Source organism: Carettochelys insculpta, chromosome 5 (assembly GCF_033958435.1).
Source record: "Carettochelys insculpta isolate YL-2023 chromosome 5, ASM3395843v1, whole genome shotgun sequence".
In the NCBI taxonomy this organism is placed as follows: Eukaryota; Metazoa; Chordata; order Testudines; family Carettochelyidae; genus Carettochelys; species Carettochelys insculpta.
This window is the reverse complement of record NC_134141.1, coordinates 2,563,080-2,581,722: the sequence shown is the minus strand read 5'-3', so window position 1 is coordinate 2,581,722 and position 18,643 is coordinate 2,563,080. Positions and strand designations below refer to the sequence as shown.

The 18,643-nt window shown below is 46.5% G+C and overlaps 1 protein-coding gene across 1 annotated transcript in view; it reads left to right on the top strand.

Annotated features, from left to right (window-relative positions):
- Positions 1–17,584, top strand: part of MELK (maternal embryonic leucine zipper kinase) — a 45,246-nt gene extending 27,662 nt beyond the window's left edge. Inside the window, exons 13-18 of the mRNA XM_074994014.1 lie at positions 1,638–1,781; positions 2,885–3,104; positions 4,833–4,935; positions 5,420–5,588; positions 15,917–16,020; positions 17,271–17,584. Coding sequence (XP_074850115.1) covers positions 1,638–1,781; positions 2,885–3,104; positions 4,833–4,935; positions 5,420–5,588; positions 15,917–16,020; positions 17,271–17,448 — 918 coding nt within the window. The 3' untranslated portion in view covers positions 17,449–17,584. The remainder of the gene's footprint in view (positions 1–1,637; positions 1,782–2,884; positions 3,105–4,832; positions 4,936–5,419; positions 5,589–15,916; positions 16,021–17,270) is intronic.
- Positions 17,585–18,643: the final 1,059 nt, after the last annotated feature.

Genomic DNA, 18,643 nt, shown 5'->3' with positions numbered 1-18,643 from the left:
TCAGTGGCACATCTGGTCATATACTAGAAAGCTACACTTTGGCTTTCAATAGTAATGAAAAATCTGATCTTGGCAATACTGTTGATCACTGGCCAAAACCCATTTGTCTCCAGACAAAACATGGTGGTTCCCTTTTATAATGGCATTATTTTCAGCTGAGGGCTGATGGGTGACTTTATTGTTTGCAATTTCATTGGAGTGGCAAATAACACTGAGGCCTTCCATTGAGTTCTGTGCAATCCACAGATGTATTGAAAACCATCTCCTGTCCAGTCACTCTGAATTTAAATATTGTCTGACCATGGGAGTGGCTATTTCTGCCCATTTTACTACAAAAAGGCACTGTAAGCATTGACTTACTGCAAAACTAGGGGTAGATCTACATTAGTACTCCAGTCACTCGGGTGTGGAACAGCAACCCTAGAGAAACACAAATTACACCAACATAAGTGAAAAAGCAGTCCAGTAGCACTTTAAAGACTAACAAAATAATTTATTAGGTGGTGAGCTTTTGTGGGACAGACCCACTTCTTCAGATCATAGTCTGTTCTGGTACGGCTATGATCTGAAGAAGTGGGTCTGTCCCACGAAAGCTCTTTCAGATCATAGCCATACCAGAACAGACTATGATCTGAAGTGGGTCTGTCCCATGAAAGCTCATCACCTAATAAATTATTTTGTTAGTTTTTGAAGTGCTACTGGACTGCTTTTTTGTTTTGCTAGTATATAGACTAGCATGGCTTTCTCTCTGTTATTATCAACATAAGTGGTGTACTCTTGTTGGCAGGAGACACGTGCTGCTGCTTGGGGAGGTGGACTAATGGTGACAGGAGAGCTTTGCCTTTGGTGTAGTCTCTGCACTAGTAGTGCTATGCTGGCATGGGTACTTCGGTACAGCTGTGCCACTCTAGTGATTCTCCTTTTGGACCTGCCATCACCTAAACAGAAGGATCATAGCAGGAAATGCCCTCTAGAGAGAACCAATCCAATCGCTCTCTTTAAAAGATGGGGGCCATGACATCACTGGAAAAATAGCAACAAATAAGGCCACAGCCTACAGAAATATGGAACTAAACTCTTCCTGGCCTCTGGCATTTTGAAGGAATCAGCATGTGCAATGGGCATAAAACCCTACAGGGTTTTACATCTGTTGAAATTTCATCTCTGTGAGAGAATCAAGTTTTTTTGCTGATTCACCCAGCAGCTTTAAGTGATTGACTTACCACAGCCATTTGTTCCAGGGTATCAGACCTAAATAATATGACTAAGCAGCTCTCCCATATTCCTTCCCTGTATTTTGCATCTCCTCTTTGCAGGACCACACTTGTGGTGTTTGCTAGCATGGCTAGGGACTTATGGCTTGCATGAAGAAATCAATAGCGGGTGTTGCCTCTTGCTGCATGGGTTGCTTGTGTTTAATGGTGCTTTCAGCATAATGTTGTATCTGCTGCTGTTGCTCATAACTTTTATGGCTTTTCAAATGACAAGTGACCTGAGATGGTGCCCAAAACTAGAAACTCTAAAGAGCAAAGCTGTAAACTATGAAAACCAACTCTAAAAGTAATGAAGTTCTTTACTGATAAGTTTTCAGTAAATGCCTTATTAGAATCTCTGGCATCTCCTTTTTCTTTAAACAGGCTGAGAAGAACCTGACTTACGAAGACGTGCAAGACTGCAGGGAAATGCTGTGTGCATTTGGTTCCATGGACTTTTCAGATGATGCATTTTATGAGGAATCGCCATATTCCAGATTTGCTCTGCATATGCCCCAAACAATCCAGGTGCTTGAATTAAACTGATTTCCAAAAAACAGTTGCTCTTGTTTCAAGGCTGTCTGCCTCTCTGAGGTTTTCTTAATGCACACAGCATTTATGTTAAGTATCACTATCCTGGCTTTGTGCTGAATAGACACAGTTCCTGGCCAGACGGTGTTACAAATTAAGATGGAGCTAAAAGCCTTTGGTGGTCAGATGGCTATTGCTATAAACTGTAACATCCTTTCCTAGTCTGTGGGTCCTCGCTTGGATAACAAGAGGCAGAGGATCTGCTGCTTGTGCTATGTGTAGGGGCAGTGCAGAAAAAGAAACAGACAAGGAAGGATACAAAGGGGATAGTGAGGCTGGTAGTGTTTTGCAGTGAGAATATGCAATGAATGATCGGAGCTGTAGCTAGGGCAGTGATGGGCAAGTCCTGAAAGATGAAGAGGAGAAATTTGATCTGTGCTTGGTGGCCAAAGGGAGCCAGTGGAGTAAGTGAAGAAGAATTTTATCTTGTCCACACTCCAGAGTTAAGCTGCTTTGCGGGGACCTATGGCAATCCAATCATGTCATTGTACACACTGCAGCCTTGACCTGCTGATGTAAGTGCCCTACTACACTGACAACGTAACTCCACCTCCATGAATGGTGTAGAGCTTATGGCAATGTAGTTTAGTGACCCGGTCTCCATGTGGATACAGTTTGACTTACGCTGGCTTTTGGCTGTCTTGTCTGTTTCACAGCTGCAGAATAGATAAAGCCAAGCTGTCAGTGGGATAGCGGGGGCTCCCCACTGCCTGCCTGTCTGTCTCATGGAGCCCAAAACATAGGGGAGGAAGTGGGGGGACTGGGCTTAGTGTAGTTCCCCCATCCCCAACATTGTCCTTCTTTAGTTAGTGCTCCTAACTAGGAATGCTTCCACTAACCATCATGGTCGTAAGCAGACCTAACATACGGTGACTTAAGATCCTGCTCTTTACTACTTTGTGAATGGGTCAGAGAGAAGTGATCTGGTATTGGGTTTTTTGTAGCTATGTTGACCTGATGCTTCTAAAACATAGTGTGTGTTCAGTGTACTGACAGTATTAACTTTCATCCAGAGTTAATTCACTGTTAATCCCTTTTAGCCTTCAGAGTATCAGACCACACCAGATAGTGTAGAATTTACACCACCTCCATCTCCAGTGAGAAGAAAAGCAGCATCAAAGAGTGAAAACAAAGAGAATTCTGACTTGGTGTTGATGGTCAAGAAAGAAGAGCAGTTTGTGCTTCCTGCTCCAAAAACACCTCTGAGTAAGAGCCAGAAGAAGATACAAACAGCACTGAAGCAAGCGCTTCCCCCCACAGGTGTGTCTGCTGTGAGACTTCATTAGCTATATATGAGTGGTGTTTAAGGTTTGTATAGCTGAATGTTCCACTCTAGCTAACTGATACCTACAGGAGTTTCTCGGTGGCGTAATCTCCCCTTCTTGTTGCCTCCTTGAGAACAGTTTTGAATGGAGATACTTTCAAGAATTCCTCTATCTGGGCTTTAAATCACTCCTTTGGGTTACAAAAACACATCTGTTTCCTTTCTTATCCCCCATTTGGTTTCCTGTCGTATTTGCTTGCACTAGCATGATGTCAGCTGTGAAATCCAAATCTTGCAATGAAGACCCTTCATATGTTAACTTAGTCAATAGCTTATAAGCTCTGTTCCTTTTGGTGATCAGCTGGTGATCAGCTGTTGGCTCTGAGAAGAGACTTGGCCTCCCCTTGACTGCAAACTGCATGAAAAGGAAAGTAAGAATCCATGCAGTCCCTCATCCCTGAAGGAAAATGGGATATGGGCAGAGTTGTGGCAGTTCCTCTTCACTGATACACCATCCCTGCATTCACTGGCACACAGGCTTGTCATGCCAGCAGTAAGGTCCCTGCTTCCTGCTGTATGTCTGGTGCCATTTCTGTAGAAAGCTGAACCCTATTCCAACCATTCCGGTAGGTTATTTTAGCGTACTTGTTTTCTCAGATAGAGAGGTGTTTGCTCCTGTTGGGGTGGGTGGGCTGCTATTGCCTAATGAACAGGGCCCTGGCCAGAAGCCTAGGCAACAACAGTTATGCAATCCCCTGTCTTTCCTAGGGCAACAGGTACAAGTGGATCAGTTGTCCTGCAGAACTTCTTGTTGGCAGTAACGTGTGGTGCAGGGAAACTGTGCCAAGGTTGAGTGTGCAGGGCAAATCTCCTGAAGATTGCACAACAGTCGCTGTAGTTTTACTTTTAGCTATGACTATGATGAGGTAGGGATGGAGAAACAGGACATCACTTGTATCTTAGGAGCTTGGATTTTCAAACCAAACTGAAGTGCAGTGAGGTACTGAAAGCACTTGCATTTGCCTGTGCTGTGGTTGTGAAAAGTATCACGTGGGAAAGTGAAGTATACCAGTGGGGGTATCAACAAGTGTTGATCACTCTGTGCTGGGCGTAGTAGGGGTGATCCTGAATGGTAGAAATGGCAGTTGTGTAATAGTGCCAGACCTTCACATGGAGGAAGGCAAAAATGCTCTGAGGCAGAAGGGGACTCAGGTGGTGGGTGGTGGTGGTATGGGGGAGAAGCATGCCAACTGGGGAATAAGAAACCTGTCTCTGGTCTTGATGTTCACAGGCAGTAATTCACCACCACAGGAGGTGGGGACTTAAACATGCAGGTTGTACACATGAGGAAGTGGAGGAGGTGATTTGCCCGAGGCCGTACCCTGAGTCAATGGCAGAGATGGGAGCCAAAGCTAGCTTTTTATCCAACCCTCATCCTGTATTCTAACAGCTGAACTATACTGTTTGCCTTGCATCTGAGCAATTACTACTAGTGCCTCAGCAAAATGACTCCCTTTGTCTGAATCTTGAACGTAAGGAGTAATGGTGCCTTGTGGTTTGTATTTGAAAGATTGTTGAGGGTATTCTATATATTTCAGTGACACTGAGGTTGGGATAAGAGGATTTGGTTTAAGATGACAGATCATGAAAATGTCTCGCTGTAAAAGTTCAGAATTCCTATCCTTGATAAACCTTAACCCATTTGGATTGGTCTCTTCTTTCAGCAGAGAGAAGTCAGTGCACTAAAGACACCCTGGTTAAGAAACCCACAATCCCAGCAAATACAGATGAAATAGTGGCGGCAGCAGTCATTAGCCCAGAAAGACGGTACATACCCATTCAGTATTCATACCCATTGGTGATTTGGAACTGGACTACCCTAACCCTCCAATAGACTATGAAGGCTTGTTACAATAGCACCTATTCTTTCATTGTCTTGTCTTTGTTTTAAACCCTCCTTAAACCCCTTTTTAAAAGTGGAAAATATTAAAGGCAGAAAAGTTTTTAAATTTACACACCTGATCAGTCTTGGGTATATTCCTATTTTTCATCATTACAAATTCACCCTGATTCCACTTCCCCAGAGGGTAGCTGTTTTCTATACACAATTCTGCTTAAATCCCAAATGACTATTGAACAGTAATTCTCATAGCATCCTCTTAGTCTCTTTTTAGCTATAATGTATTCTGCTTGTCTTTCTAGATACAGAGCCAGGGTGTGGTAGTAATTTCAGTGATTCTTCTTAAATGACTGACTTCCAGTCAATGAGAAAATGGAAGGCCTGTATTTTTGTAATCTCTTAATGTGACAGGTGTCGCTCAGTAGATATGGATCTTAATCAAGTTCATGTGGATAGTGGCCAAAAAAAAAAAAGAGCCAAAATGTTTGGAAGTCTGGAAAGAGGCTTGGATAAAATGATCACAATGCTTACACCAGGCAAAAGGAAAGGATCCACGAGGGATGGCCCAAGGAAACTGAAGGTAAGATTGCAAGGAAATCTCCTTTATTTAAATGAGATCATCTCTGGAGAAGTCAAGGGTGTCTTTGTCACTATTTCTAACTTCAGTTGTCTGAATTGTATCCATTCTGCATTGAAAATAAAGTGCAGATGCCTTTGTAGTATTTTAGATATGGTGCAAAAAGCCTCACTTATTGCCAAGGGCATCTGTGCAAGTTCTGGCTCAGGATGGGTTTGACACAGCTGTTTCAGTCTGTTGGTGGCTTGTGGAAATAACTGCAGTCTGCTTCCCCTCCAGCTAATCTGTACTTGTCATTATAGGGGATGCAGCTGCAGTCAGACCTTCTACTGATCCTGTGCAGAAGGGTCACATTTACTAGAAAAGTGTCAAGGTAGCACTGGTAACTGAAGCCCCAAGCTGATATAAATGCAGCATCTCGATGGAAGCCTTTGAGTGGCCTTATCTGAAAGTAGCTTTTGATAGCTCTGTGAAATCAGATGCAAGGTCTGTAAGCTGTTTAAGTCCTTGAGGTCAGATCTTCACCCTAAGTGATGTTAGAAGGAGCTAACAATGACAAGGGAGACCACATTCTTCAGAATCGAGAGATTTTGGATTTGGACTTGATGGTGAGCATCCCAGGGATACAAAAGGGGCTTTGGTGCCTTAGGGCACTATAGAAATCAAATGTCATAAGATAGAAGCTGTGTACTTCTCACCTCCAGCTAATGTATTGAGCTCATTTAGGTGTTTGGGTGTTACTTGTTGGGAACCTCCCATCCCCATGCTCAGATTTTTCTAGTCTGATCTAGCAGGCCATGCAAACTCTGGATATTGGTAGCCTGTCTGGCTTTTGTCTTCTGGTCCCTGTTTGTTCACCAGTGAGTTATAGGAGACTAAGGGAAACGTTCAACTATAAATCTCAAAAATGCTCTTGGGAAATCTCTTGAAGACTTGGGACTTAAAGGTATTTGGGCACATACATGCTTAGAACATCTGCCTTGAGCCCTCATCAATTTTTAATGTAATAGGCCTTTCAGTACATGCTGCTTATTAAAGCACTAATAGAGTAGCACCTATGTTAAAGATAGAGCAAAGGTGGCTGAATTCTGCAAAACTACCATGATGCCAACTTCAGTTGTGTAGTACTGAACGTTGGTGTATTAAACAGTGACTTGTACAAAACATTCAGTGTTGTTGCTGCTGCTGTTTCAGAATATTTGCTATCATATAATGCACTGGAAAAGTCATATAAACTGAGCTTGGAGGAGAACCTGTCTTGATTCACAACTATAGCAGAGACGCTGTTCCTGAGTCCTGAAATAAATGTATTCAAATAAACTATGTGCGTCTTTAGGTGGCAAACTACTTTCTCAGGCACTTGCTGGCTATTGTCAAGAAAACAGATCATAGGAACAGTTATACTGGGTCAGATTAAAGGTTTGCTTAGCCAAGAGTCTTGTCTTCCAACAGTGGCTAATGTTCGGTGTATCACAGAAAACGAGCAAAACAGGCAATCCAGTGATCAATCTTCTATCATCCACTCCCGAACCCTCTGCCAGGTGCTGGGACACCTGGAGCAGGGAATTCCATCCCTAACCATTTTGGCTCAGCCATTGATGCAGCTATCCCCCATGAGCTTAGCTAATTCTGTTTTATATCTAGTTATAGTATTGACCGTCACAACATCCCTGGCAGTAAGTTTCATATGTTGTTTGAAGAAATAGTTTTTTGTTAAACCTGATGGCAGTTTCTACACAGGCCACTTCCTTTGGAAGTGGCATGCTAATACATGGCGTGAAAGATGCTAATGAGGCGCAGATGCAAATTCCCCACGCCTCACTAGCAGAACGTCACGTGATTTGGAGTCTGGAAGACCCTTTCGGAGGCCCCCTTTTCCCAAAAATTTTCTGAAGGAAGTGGCCTGTGTAGAAAAGGCTGATGTCTATTACATTGGGCAACGCTAGTTCTTAGGTTGTGAAGGCGTATATAATACTACTTTTTCGAGTGGTCCCCGTGGGTGCTCCACAATAGGTGTCGGGCTCACCTGGCGCCGCAGATCGGAAATCTTCCAGCAGTTTCTCCTGGATCGCGCATGCGCTGGCGCACGCCGCCCCCCCTGCACACCCCCAGCCGTGTGCGCGATCCGGTCCCCGCCAGTTCCTTCTCAACTGCCATCGGCTGCAGACGGAATCCACTCAGGCTAAGGCCAGAGTCAGATTACTTAGTGGTTTTTTTTCCACATGTAATTTGTTTCGGTTATTAAACAAAAAAAAAAAAAGAAAAGAGAGGAGCAGACGTGAAGGCCATTTAGGCCGCCCGCTGCCCCGCAGGCCGGTGATCACTACTTGGGGTGGAAAGGCACGGATTAAGTGCTAAGTACCCTATTAACAATAAAGGACTCAACGCAATGGCCTCTTCAGGTTTTAAAAAGCAGGAGTCATGCCGTGAAGCTATGCTGGCCTCCGTGGGGCATAGCGAATGCATCTGACACCTGGGGGAATTACAGCTTACCCAGACGTGTTCTCACTGTGCTAAGCTCACAGCCAGGGCCAGGAAGGACATAGCGATGAGGCGTAAAATGCTCTTGTTGATAAGGCTCTCCAGCCGGACTTGCCGGAGAAGCCTCACCCAGAAGGGCCCTCTGGGTTGCATAAGAGGAGGGCAGCTTTTCTCTCTGACCCCCTCAGCGCAGAAACAGAGGAAACTCTCTCCCTGGCTTGATCCTTGTCGTGCATTTGCAGCGAGCAGGACGAGCGGAGCACACAGCCACCAGCCGCATACTCAGGCAAGTGGCAGCATGGCAGCGCACGTGGCAGAGGCTGAGCCTCCGATTATTCAACAGCCGGCACACGCGGCGCCTAGAGTGTGAGCCAGGCAAGCGCCGGAACCGGCGGCACCGCCGCAGGCGGCACAGATCCCTGCAGCACCAGTGGTGCAGGGCTGCAAGGCACGGAGCCTGCAGGCACCGGAGGGGGATACCCGTGCGGCACTGCAGCTGACGGGGCCGAGCGCGGCGCTGACAGCGGGGCCGAGATCCCTGGCACGGAAGGGGGCAGTGCCGGCCCCGCAGCGGAGGGGCAAGGCAACATCAAAAACCCGGCACCGCAGTCCATCTCTGGACAGGGCTGCGCTGCTGTCAGCACCAAGCCCTCCCCCTGTGATACACACGCCGCACTGAAGGCCTGTGTCTCCACTGGCCCATCCGGGAAAAAAGAAACAAAAAAAAAACAAAAAACAAAAAAAAAAACCTCCTCCTTCTCCGTTCCTCCAACCAATGTCACCATGGCTTGGGCCACCTTCACCATTTCTGGGATTGGATCCCCCTGGCGTACTATCACAAGCCAGTTTCACCTCTATCTGTGTCGTCGCGAAGGTCTCGCTCTCCCAGACATCGGGGGTACACACCCCGCGAGTGGTCTAGGTCTCCATCCCTGGACCCTTGCCCGTGCTGCCATGGTTGTCCTTATCAGGCTGGACACAGACAAACCACAGGCCTACACCCAGGGGCAGGTCCCCTCCCCAGCCGCTCAATACCCCCGTGGGCACTCCCGATTGGGGACGGAAACACAGTTGTCTAAAGGGGAGTTAATTTTAGAACCCCAAGACTTTTATTCATGATCCTCCAGCGAGCAAGTGTATCATCGGACGCAGGAACCCGAGGGTTCGAGGGAGGTTTACCTTAGTGGTTCCTCCTCATCCTCCCCAGATGAGGCCATGGCCCCCAGGGACGTCTCTCCCCTGGATGACTTTAAACAGTTTCAGGAGCCGTTTAGAAGGGTGGCTTTCATGCAAGACATTCAAATGGCAGAGATGCAGGAGAAACATCACAAACTCCTGAAAAATTTGAGACCCCCGGCTTCATCCAAAATTGCTATTCCGCTGGATGAAGCCATTCTGGAGTCAGCCACTACTACATGGCAGACTCCGGCCTCTGTTCCGCCTACGAACAAGAGAACGGATAAGAAATACTTGGTCCCGGCAAAGGGCATGGAGTTCCTCTTCAGTCACCCACAACCAAATTCTTTGGTGGTCGGGTGGTCCCAGCAGAGGTCAAAGGCTTCTCAGTACAAATCGGGGGGATCGGACAAAGATGCTAAGAAGCTAGAGCTGTTTGGCAGGAAGGTATATTCCTCTCCTATCTTGCTATTGAGAGTGGCAAATTATGGGCACACCTAGCAAACCATAATTTTGATGATTACTCCAGGCTTACTCCCCTCATGGATTCACTTCCGGAAGATAAAAAGCCGGTGTTAAAGGCGATGGTTCAAGAGGGCTACGCAGCATCGCGGACGGGAGTTCAGATTGCCCTGGACGTGGCGGACACGGCGGCACGTTCAACGGCTACAGCAGTGGTCATGCGTAGAGAATCCTGGACCCAGACGTCGGGTATCTCGAGGGACCTACAGGCAAAGATCATGGACCTTCCCTTTGATACACAAAAGCTGTTTGCGGACTCAACCCACTCGGTCCCTCACCCCAGTAAGGACTCGAGAGCTACACTTAGAACCTCGGGCATTTATACTCCCCCATACAGGAGGGAAAACTTTTACCCTCAGCAAAGACGCTACGCTTACAACCACAGCGTGCTCAATATCAATGGGACTACGACCAAGGGCACTATCAATAGCGGCAACAGTACAGAACTCCTAGGCGACATTCTTAAAGCCGTACGCTCTCGGGTCAGGCCTAAAGGCAACAAGTTTGATGGGTAGGTCGGGGCCTGCACTATCAATACCCTTGCTCAGTGCCACACTCATCTCATGTTCCATCATCGCCTCAGACCATTCCACTCCCAATGGCAAAAGATCACCACAGACATATGGGTGCTGGAGATCATAGCCACGGGTTACGCGATCCCCTCCTAGTCGCTTCCACCAACGAAGCCTCCCACCAGGCCTCACCTCAGGGACGCTGCCACGAGGCGAGGCTCAAGCAGAAGGTGACTCACCTTATGTTCATAAGGGTGGTGGAAAGAGTGCCGGAATAATTCCAGGGGAAGGTTTTTATTCACACTACTTCCTACCAGAGAAGAAAACAGGACCCTGGAGGCCATCTTAGATCTTCGGGGCCTCAACAGTTACTTGCGTAAGCAATGGTTTCGGATGATCACAGTTGCCTTGATACTCACGGCACTGGACGATGGAGACTGGGTTGCAGCACTCAATTTACGAGATGCTTACTTTCATATAACAATCCACCCGGCACACAGACGCTTCCTCCGCTTCACGGTCAGCCAGGAGCGCTTCCAGCACAGGGTTCTTCCGTTTGGCCTCTCCTCGGCCCCCAGAGTTTTTACCAAAACCCTGGCAGTGGTGTCAGCCTACCTGCACAGACGGGGTGTTTATTTTTCCCATATCTGGGCGACTGCCTGCTAAAAGGGACCTTGAAGGCAGAGGTCTCACGCATGATACGCATCACAGCGGACACGTTTCTTCGCTGGGCCTAGTCATCAACCTCGCAAAGTCAAAGTCCGAACCCACACAACATATAGAGTTCATAGGGGCACGCATAAACTCTATCACAGCAAAGGTGTACCTACCTGACGCCCGCTTCCGCGCAATCAGTTCGCTGGTGCAAGTCATTACATACAGCCCCACGGTGCCGGTCTTAACGTGCCTACAGCTGCTGGGCCATACGGCGGCAGCGACGTTTGTGGTACAGAATGCCAGGTTGCACACGTCAAGCCTGTAGCATTGGCTGGTGAGGGTTTACAAACCGGCATCCCACACTGTCCACAGGGTGGTGTCGCCCACAACAGAGGTGCGCAGATCCCTGGTGTGGTGGGAAAACCCCGAGAATCTGCTAGTGGGGGTGCCTTTTCACCAACCACAAATTTCTATTTTTTTCTTACTACCGATGCCTCCCACATAAGATGGGGAGCGCACATCGGCGACAAGGTAACGCAAGGGCTATGGTCCTCTGCGGAACAGACACTGCACATAACCATGCCGGAGCTCAGAGCAGTGTTCAACGCCTGCAAGCATTTTTGAGATTACCTACGTGGCAAAGTAGTCGGGATTCAATACTGACAATACCTCCACTATGTGTTACATCAATCGACAAGGAGGAGCACGATCCCGTGCCCTATGTGCGGAAGCAGTCCAATTGTAGAATTGGTTCATTGCCAACAACATAATGTTGAAAGCCTCGTACTTGCCGGGCACTCACACCGTGAAAGCAGATCAGCTGAGCAGGTGCTTTGCAATCACGCACGAATGGCAGATCCGCTCCGATCTGCTAGGGCGCATTTTTCGTACTTGGGGGTTTCCCCTGATCAATGTTTGCCACAAGGTCTTGCACGAAGCCAGAAGCGGGAGAGCTCGCATGATACTCATAGTCCCGCTTGGGATCAGCAGCAATGGCTTCCCTTGCTTTTGCGCATGTCGGACCGCCCACCGCTCCCTCTACCGGTGGCACTGGAATTACTCATGCAGGCTCAGGGGTCCTTAGTGCACCCGCACCCTCAGGGTCTGCACCTACAAGCATGGCTAATCCATGGCTCAGCTCTTTAAAGAGCACGTGTACGGAGGGAGTACAAGTAGTCCTGGAATGTAGCCGAAGGACCTCCACCAGGAGGACTTACAAGCAGAAATGGACTTGATTCACAGCCTGGTGTTCCGCTGAGCAGTTAGCTCCCCTTGACATTCCTATACCTGTAATACTAGAATACTTATTGGACCTCAAGAGAGGCGGGTTTTCTCTATCCTCGCTAAAGGTCCACCTCACTGCTATATCAGCCTTTCAGCATACAGAGGAAGGGCCCACGGTATTCGCCCATCCTATTGTTACCAGGTTCTAGAAGGGGCTGGTAAACCTGTACCCCCCTCGGAAACCGCTTCCACCATCGTGGAATTTGGACTTGGTGCTCAGCACGCTATCGGGTCCACCTTTTGAACCATTAGCCACAGTTCCCATAAGTCTCTTTATGATAAAAAAAGAAAACAACCTTCCTCCTTGCTACTACATCAGCCCGCAGGGTGAGTGAGCTCGCAACAGTGATGGCAACGCCGCACTGCACAGTATTCTCAAAGGAGGCGGTAACCTTAAGGCTGCACCCAGCCTTTGTTCCAAAAGTCTCTTCGGAGTCCAATCTTAACGAGCCAATAGTTTTACCCTCGTTTTACCCGAAGCCTCACAGCTCCAGCACGGAGGCACGCCTGCATCTCCTGGATGTGAGGAGGGCATTGGCCTTCTACATAGACAGAACTAAGTCCTTCCGGAAAACGGACAGGCTCCTAGTCTCTCTCTCTCCCAGGTCAAAAGGAGAAGGTCTCTCTTCACAGAGAATCTCTAAGCACATTGTGTCCTGTATAAAAATGTGTTACGAGCTTCAAACTGCTCCTTTGCTGGCCCCGCCCAGGGCTCACTCCACCAGGGCAGTGGCGGCGTCAACAGCCTTCTTCAAGGGCATCGCGTTAAAAGACATCTGTAGAGCGGCGACCTGGTCTTCCTACGACACCTTCGCCGAGCATTATGCCCTCCCTCGGGTATCGAAGAGGATACCCGTCTGTCGACAGCAGTCCTCTCGGGGGCAAGCTGCACATCAACTGATTACCCACCTCCTTACTTGGGTTACTGCTGGGTAGTCACCTATTGTGGAGCACCCACGGGGACCACTCGAAGAAGAAAGAAGTTACTCACCTGTGGTAACGATGGTTCTTCGAGATGTGTCCCCGTGGGTGCTCCACCACCCGCCCATCCTCCCCGCTTTGGATCTCTGTCTAGTGTTTTTCAGGAGCATCCGAGGCGGTTGGTCAAGGAACTGGTGGGGACCGGATCGCGCACATGGCCGGGGGCGCGCAGGGGGGTGGCGCGTGCCGGCGCATGCGTGATCCAGGAGAAACTGCTGGAAGATTTCCGATCTGCGGCGCCGGGCGAGCCTGACCCCTATTGTGGAGCACCCATGGGGACACATCTCGAAGAACCATCATTACTACAGGTGAGTAACTTCTCTTTTCTCCATCCCAATCCCTGTTTTAGAGACTTCAGTCATGTCTGTTTATCGCTGTCAAGCCGACCAGTCTGTCTTTGTAAGCTCTCCTCATGGATGCTGTTCCATACCCTAATCATTAGTTGCCCACCTGCTAACCGTAAATCTGCTTATTGTCAAGAAAACTGAGCTCTAGGAGTTGATAGAACTGGGGTTAATGCAGTGTGATCGCCATATTCCAGTCCAGAAAGCACTTGGCAAATGACCCTGGTAATATTGTCCAGTTAGCTTCTGACAAGCCCAGAAAATCCTGGGCTATGAGCCCACCTAACTGAAATGAGTCCAGACTGCACCAGGAATGCAGAAACTTGGGCAGTAGCAGGCAAGTGGGTGCCAGGTCTGCTGCGCTCCAAATGCGTCTGCCATTGAGTCAATGTTCCTGGCTCCCAGAACCTGAAAAACCACTAGTGTAACTTTGAATGCTTTGGAGCAGAACAGTGCAAGATACTCAGTTAGAAAGCTGCTGAGGAAGCTGAGACAGTGAGTTTGCTCACTTTATCTTTAGGCCTCCTAGTTCAGACTCATTTGCTGTTCCTGTTTGGCAGAAGTACAAGTATCACTAAACACTTGCAGGGAATCAACTAGAACTACTTACCATCAGAAACGGAAAAGATTCAACCCTGGTGTAGTTATCATACCTTGTGCCTGGATTTTCTGTTTTCAGCCATTCTGGCTTAACGTTTTTAATCATGCTCTTTTAAGGCTCTGAGGTTCATTAGACCCCAATATCAGCATTTCATTCCCTCACTTAGGGCGTGTCTACACTAGCCTCAAACTTCGAAATGGCCACGCAAATGGCCATTTCGAAGTTTACTAATGAAGCGCTGAAATGCATATTCAGCGCTTCATTAGCATGCGGGCGGCCGCGGTGCTTTGAAAATGACGTGGCTTGTCCCGACGAGGCTCCTTTTCGAAAGGACCCCGCCTACTTCGAAGTCCCCTTATTCCCACCTGCTCACGGGAATAAGGGGACTTCGAAGTAGGCGGGGTCCTGTCGAAAAGAAGCCCCGTTGGGACGAGCCGCGCGGCAGTGAGGCGCATCAATTTCAAAGCGCCACCTCTGCCCGCATGCTAATGAAGCGCTGAATATGCATTTCAGTGCTTCATTACTAAACTTTGAAATGGCCATTTGCATGGCCATTTCGAAGTTTGGGGCTAGTGTAGACATAGCCTTAGTGGGGTTTTCTGTATTTCTTCATCCAGTGCCATTTGACTTAAGGGTTGAGCAGTCTTTACTCAAGGTTAAGAAACCTGCTCTGATTTGGGATCTCAAACTGGTAATTAGAAATACCATAGGACCCTCATTTGAAGCTGTGGAAACCTGCTCCTTCCTTCCATTTATTTATGAAAATGGCTTTTCTAATAGCTATCATATCTGCCCTCAGATCTAGAGGGATTTGGCCTTGGCTGCAGACCTCCCTTTATGATAAGTTTCAAGGACAAGTTCTCCTTACGATTGCATCCAAAGTTCTCAGCAAATGTGTTCCTCCTAACAGCTTCAGCACCAGTTCATTCATCGGCATATATTTTTCTCTAAAACACACACCTGAGCTGAGACCTCCTTTTCGTGTTAGATTTGAGATAGGCATTGTGACAGGATAAATAGTTTTGGAAATAAGCTAGATTGGTTGGTTGTCACTGCAGAAAGATCTGAGGGGTCCACGATTTTCTTCACAAACCTTTCAGATAGAGCTCTGTGTTTTGGTGCTTTCTATGATGCAGCTGTGCTCTGCCTCCTGAGAGAATGACTCATCTACCAGATCACAGGTGACTTTCCCCAGCTACACTGACGTTCAGTTGCCTGAGATGCAGAACTGCTACATGGGCCTCAGTGCTTCTTACCTTAAACACTGTGGGTTGATCTGCCCCCACTGGATCACTGGCTTCAGTCTTGCACTTAATTCTAGAGCCCTTTCCTCGCAGGGATACTGCTCAGGAGTCACCTGCAGTAGAGCACCCTCAGGGACACTACTCAAAGCAAAGGTTACTCTTTGTGCAGGACCTGTAGTTCAAGATGTGTCCCTGTTAGTGTCCAGTTATCTGCCCTGCCTTACCCATGCTTTGGCCTGGTGTTGCACATTTAGAGAAAACTGGGGGCAGTTTGGCCTGACAGTCTGGGCGTATGGCGCAAGGTTATATGGAACACACGCACAGGCCAAAGGCAGGCTGATAACAGGAAGCCCTCCTCTGGTTGAGGGCTTGTCGAATACCCATGGGAGACGCATCTCAAAACAGTTACTGTGAGAGGTGTGTAACCTTTGCTTAAAATATTTATTGCCACAGGATCTGTAGGGTTTGACATGAATATTAAAAACAAGTTTGCCTTCCTGACTGAGCTTCTTGCACTTCTATTTTTCAGGCTCATTATAATGTAACCACAACTAAACTACTGAATCCAGACCAGCTGTTGAATGAAATAATTGCCATCCTCCCAGAGAAACATGTTGACTATGTACAGAAAGGGTAAGTTAAAACATCAGGCAAAACTAATCTTTGGCCCCATTGGTTGGTTCTCTAATTTTGCTAAAGCAAAGCATTCAACTTTCTTTCCTCTCAACCCCTTATGCTGCCTTTTTGTTTTAATATTGTACCTCTTATTAAACAACCTCATGAGACATATCAACGTGCTAAATATTGCCTATTGATGCAAAAGAAATAGTTTAACATGCTCCTGATAATGTTAATAGTCTCCTGTGCTGACCTGTCATGAATGTTGTGGCAACTTGCTTTAAAGAGACTGAGCAAACAGCTAATCCTATCTCTTGTGATTTCATGGGTGGCAGAGGCTCTTTGGGATACTGTCACACTACCAGAGATAAGGCACTTTAGTGCTAACATGATGGAGATTTGTTGTGGCCATCACATAATGCCACTTAAAATACCATCCATCCTGGCTGACATAATGTAAGCCTTAATACTTATACATGCAGGCTCAGACATTGCTTTAGTTTGCAGGGTCTCTGCTTAAGGAGCTGCATGTCTGCATGTAACTGACATTGGTCAAGACACTTCAAATGCCTATACTGAAGTTTCCTGATGTATAAAACAGGGATCATAACTCACATGGATAATCTTTGTTTATAAAATTCTCTTCACTTGAAGGAAGTCATTTAAAAAGATCAGCCTCTGCTAAGCATCCAGGAAGAAGCACTTAACTTCATTTAAGTGACTAACTTTGACATGCTGATTCAGAGATCAGATCTTGGTCTTTCATGCCTCAAATGTGGCAAGAGATGAGTTGTTGCCACCACGCAATGCTGCATCTCCAGAAATCAGGATGGTTCAATTTCTGTTCATTGGGAAGACTGCTGCTCTTGAAGCCTGATGCAGGAGGTTAGGGACAGCCTTACAACAGGGGATATTGCTGTAATAGTTGCAGAAGATAATCTGACTGGAGAAAACTATAATCATCCCCCTGCCTTGTTCTTTGTCATAGATCCCACTTCCCGGGAGAGGCAGGCAGCCATTCTTGTGGCGAAAGAGATCTTGTGCTCTTCATTAGCCTTTGCAGACAAGGTACCCTCTTTCAAGAGGGAGCTAGCCTTCATTTTACCTTACCTTGTTCAAGCTGTTTGCCTGCACTGCTGCATCTCCATGTGATACTTTGTGTGGGAATTGTTAATTGTCCCCTCTTAAGTTTTCATGTTGGCAACTTCCTAACGAATATTAAAAGAACAGTGACTATTTTATTTCTCTTTGCCTTGGCCATGCAGGTATACCTTGAAATGTCAAACGCAGTCAGATTTTGGCAAAGTGACAATGCAATTTGAGCTAGAAGTGTGCCAGCTCAATAAATCTGAAGTAGTAGGTATCAGGAGGCAACGACTTAAAGGTGATGCATGGGTCTACAAGAGACTAGTGGAAGATATCCTATCTAGCTGCAAGGTGTAATTGATGGAGGAGTCATATCCAAAGCAAGGGTGATTTTACACTGCTTTACCCTAATTATTTTAGTTCTCTAATCTTGTTCAAAGAACTGTTCTATTTTTAAATACACTAATTTGTGAATAAATGTGATAACTCTGTCCTTGTCTTTAATCATGTATGTTTGTATACAAACTGTCTCCACGTGTCCACCTCTCATGTGGATGTGAATGTTCAACTACTTGTATTCTGCAAATGTAATTTCTTTCTGAAATAAACATTTTATAAATATAAGCTAGGCTCTTCTCTTGGGTATAAAATTGAAGTCCAAATAAGAGTTAATTTTCTAATTCTAAAGATTATTTTTGGTGTCTGCTTAGTGAAAGTACATGTTGGGCAGGAAGCAGATCATTCATTTGCATAATTCTTTTCCTGTCTAAGTAGGATTTATTGAGATCGTTAACTAAGTCACAGCTGTGGTCACCAGTTAAACTATATGCTCAATATGTTGAACAAAATAGGATTGACTTCAATAAATATGTTAAGCCAACAATGCTGGGATTTAAATGATAAACCCATATGAAATATTATAATATGGTAATTCGTTACTAAGCCTTTAGTGATGGTTAACAACTGTGTGCATAAGCTTTCTGATCCTGGAGGGTAGTACTTTGAAGCTTAGAGCCAAGCCATTCTAGAGGTATTCCATACCAGAGTGTGCAGAGGTGGTAACTAAGTAATTACAACAGACATGGAGGCCATTGCTGGAGTCTTGCCCTGTGGGTTCTACTACTGTTGCTGGATAGACCTATACAACTTCAAACAGGCACAGCTAGTAAGCAAATCCACAGGAAGTTAAAGTTTTGGTAGCTGTTTTGGCTCACAGACAAGGTGGGTGAGTCAGTATCTTTTATTGGAGCAATCTCTGTTGGTGAGACTAGCTGCTAAGCATGCACAGAGATCTTCAGGTAGGTGTTGTGTTTAATCACCTGACAAAGGAAACTAAATCTGCTATCTATCCCAGTTAAATACCCCTTGCATACTTAGACGCAAGTGGACACTTATTTAATTGTAAATTATAATTATAAAGGCAATGATAGGGAAGAATGGCTTTGCTCAGATTTTCAGCAAATGTATGCAGAAGTGCAAAGAACTTTGCTATAGTGTTTTTGTAAGACAGAAGAGCAATAGTAACTAAGCATTCTCATAACTTTTTTCCTGG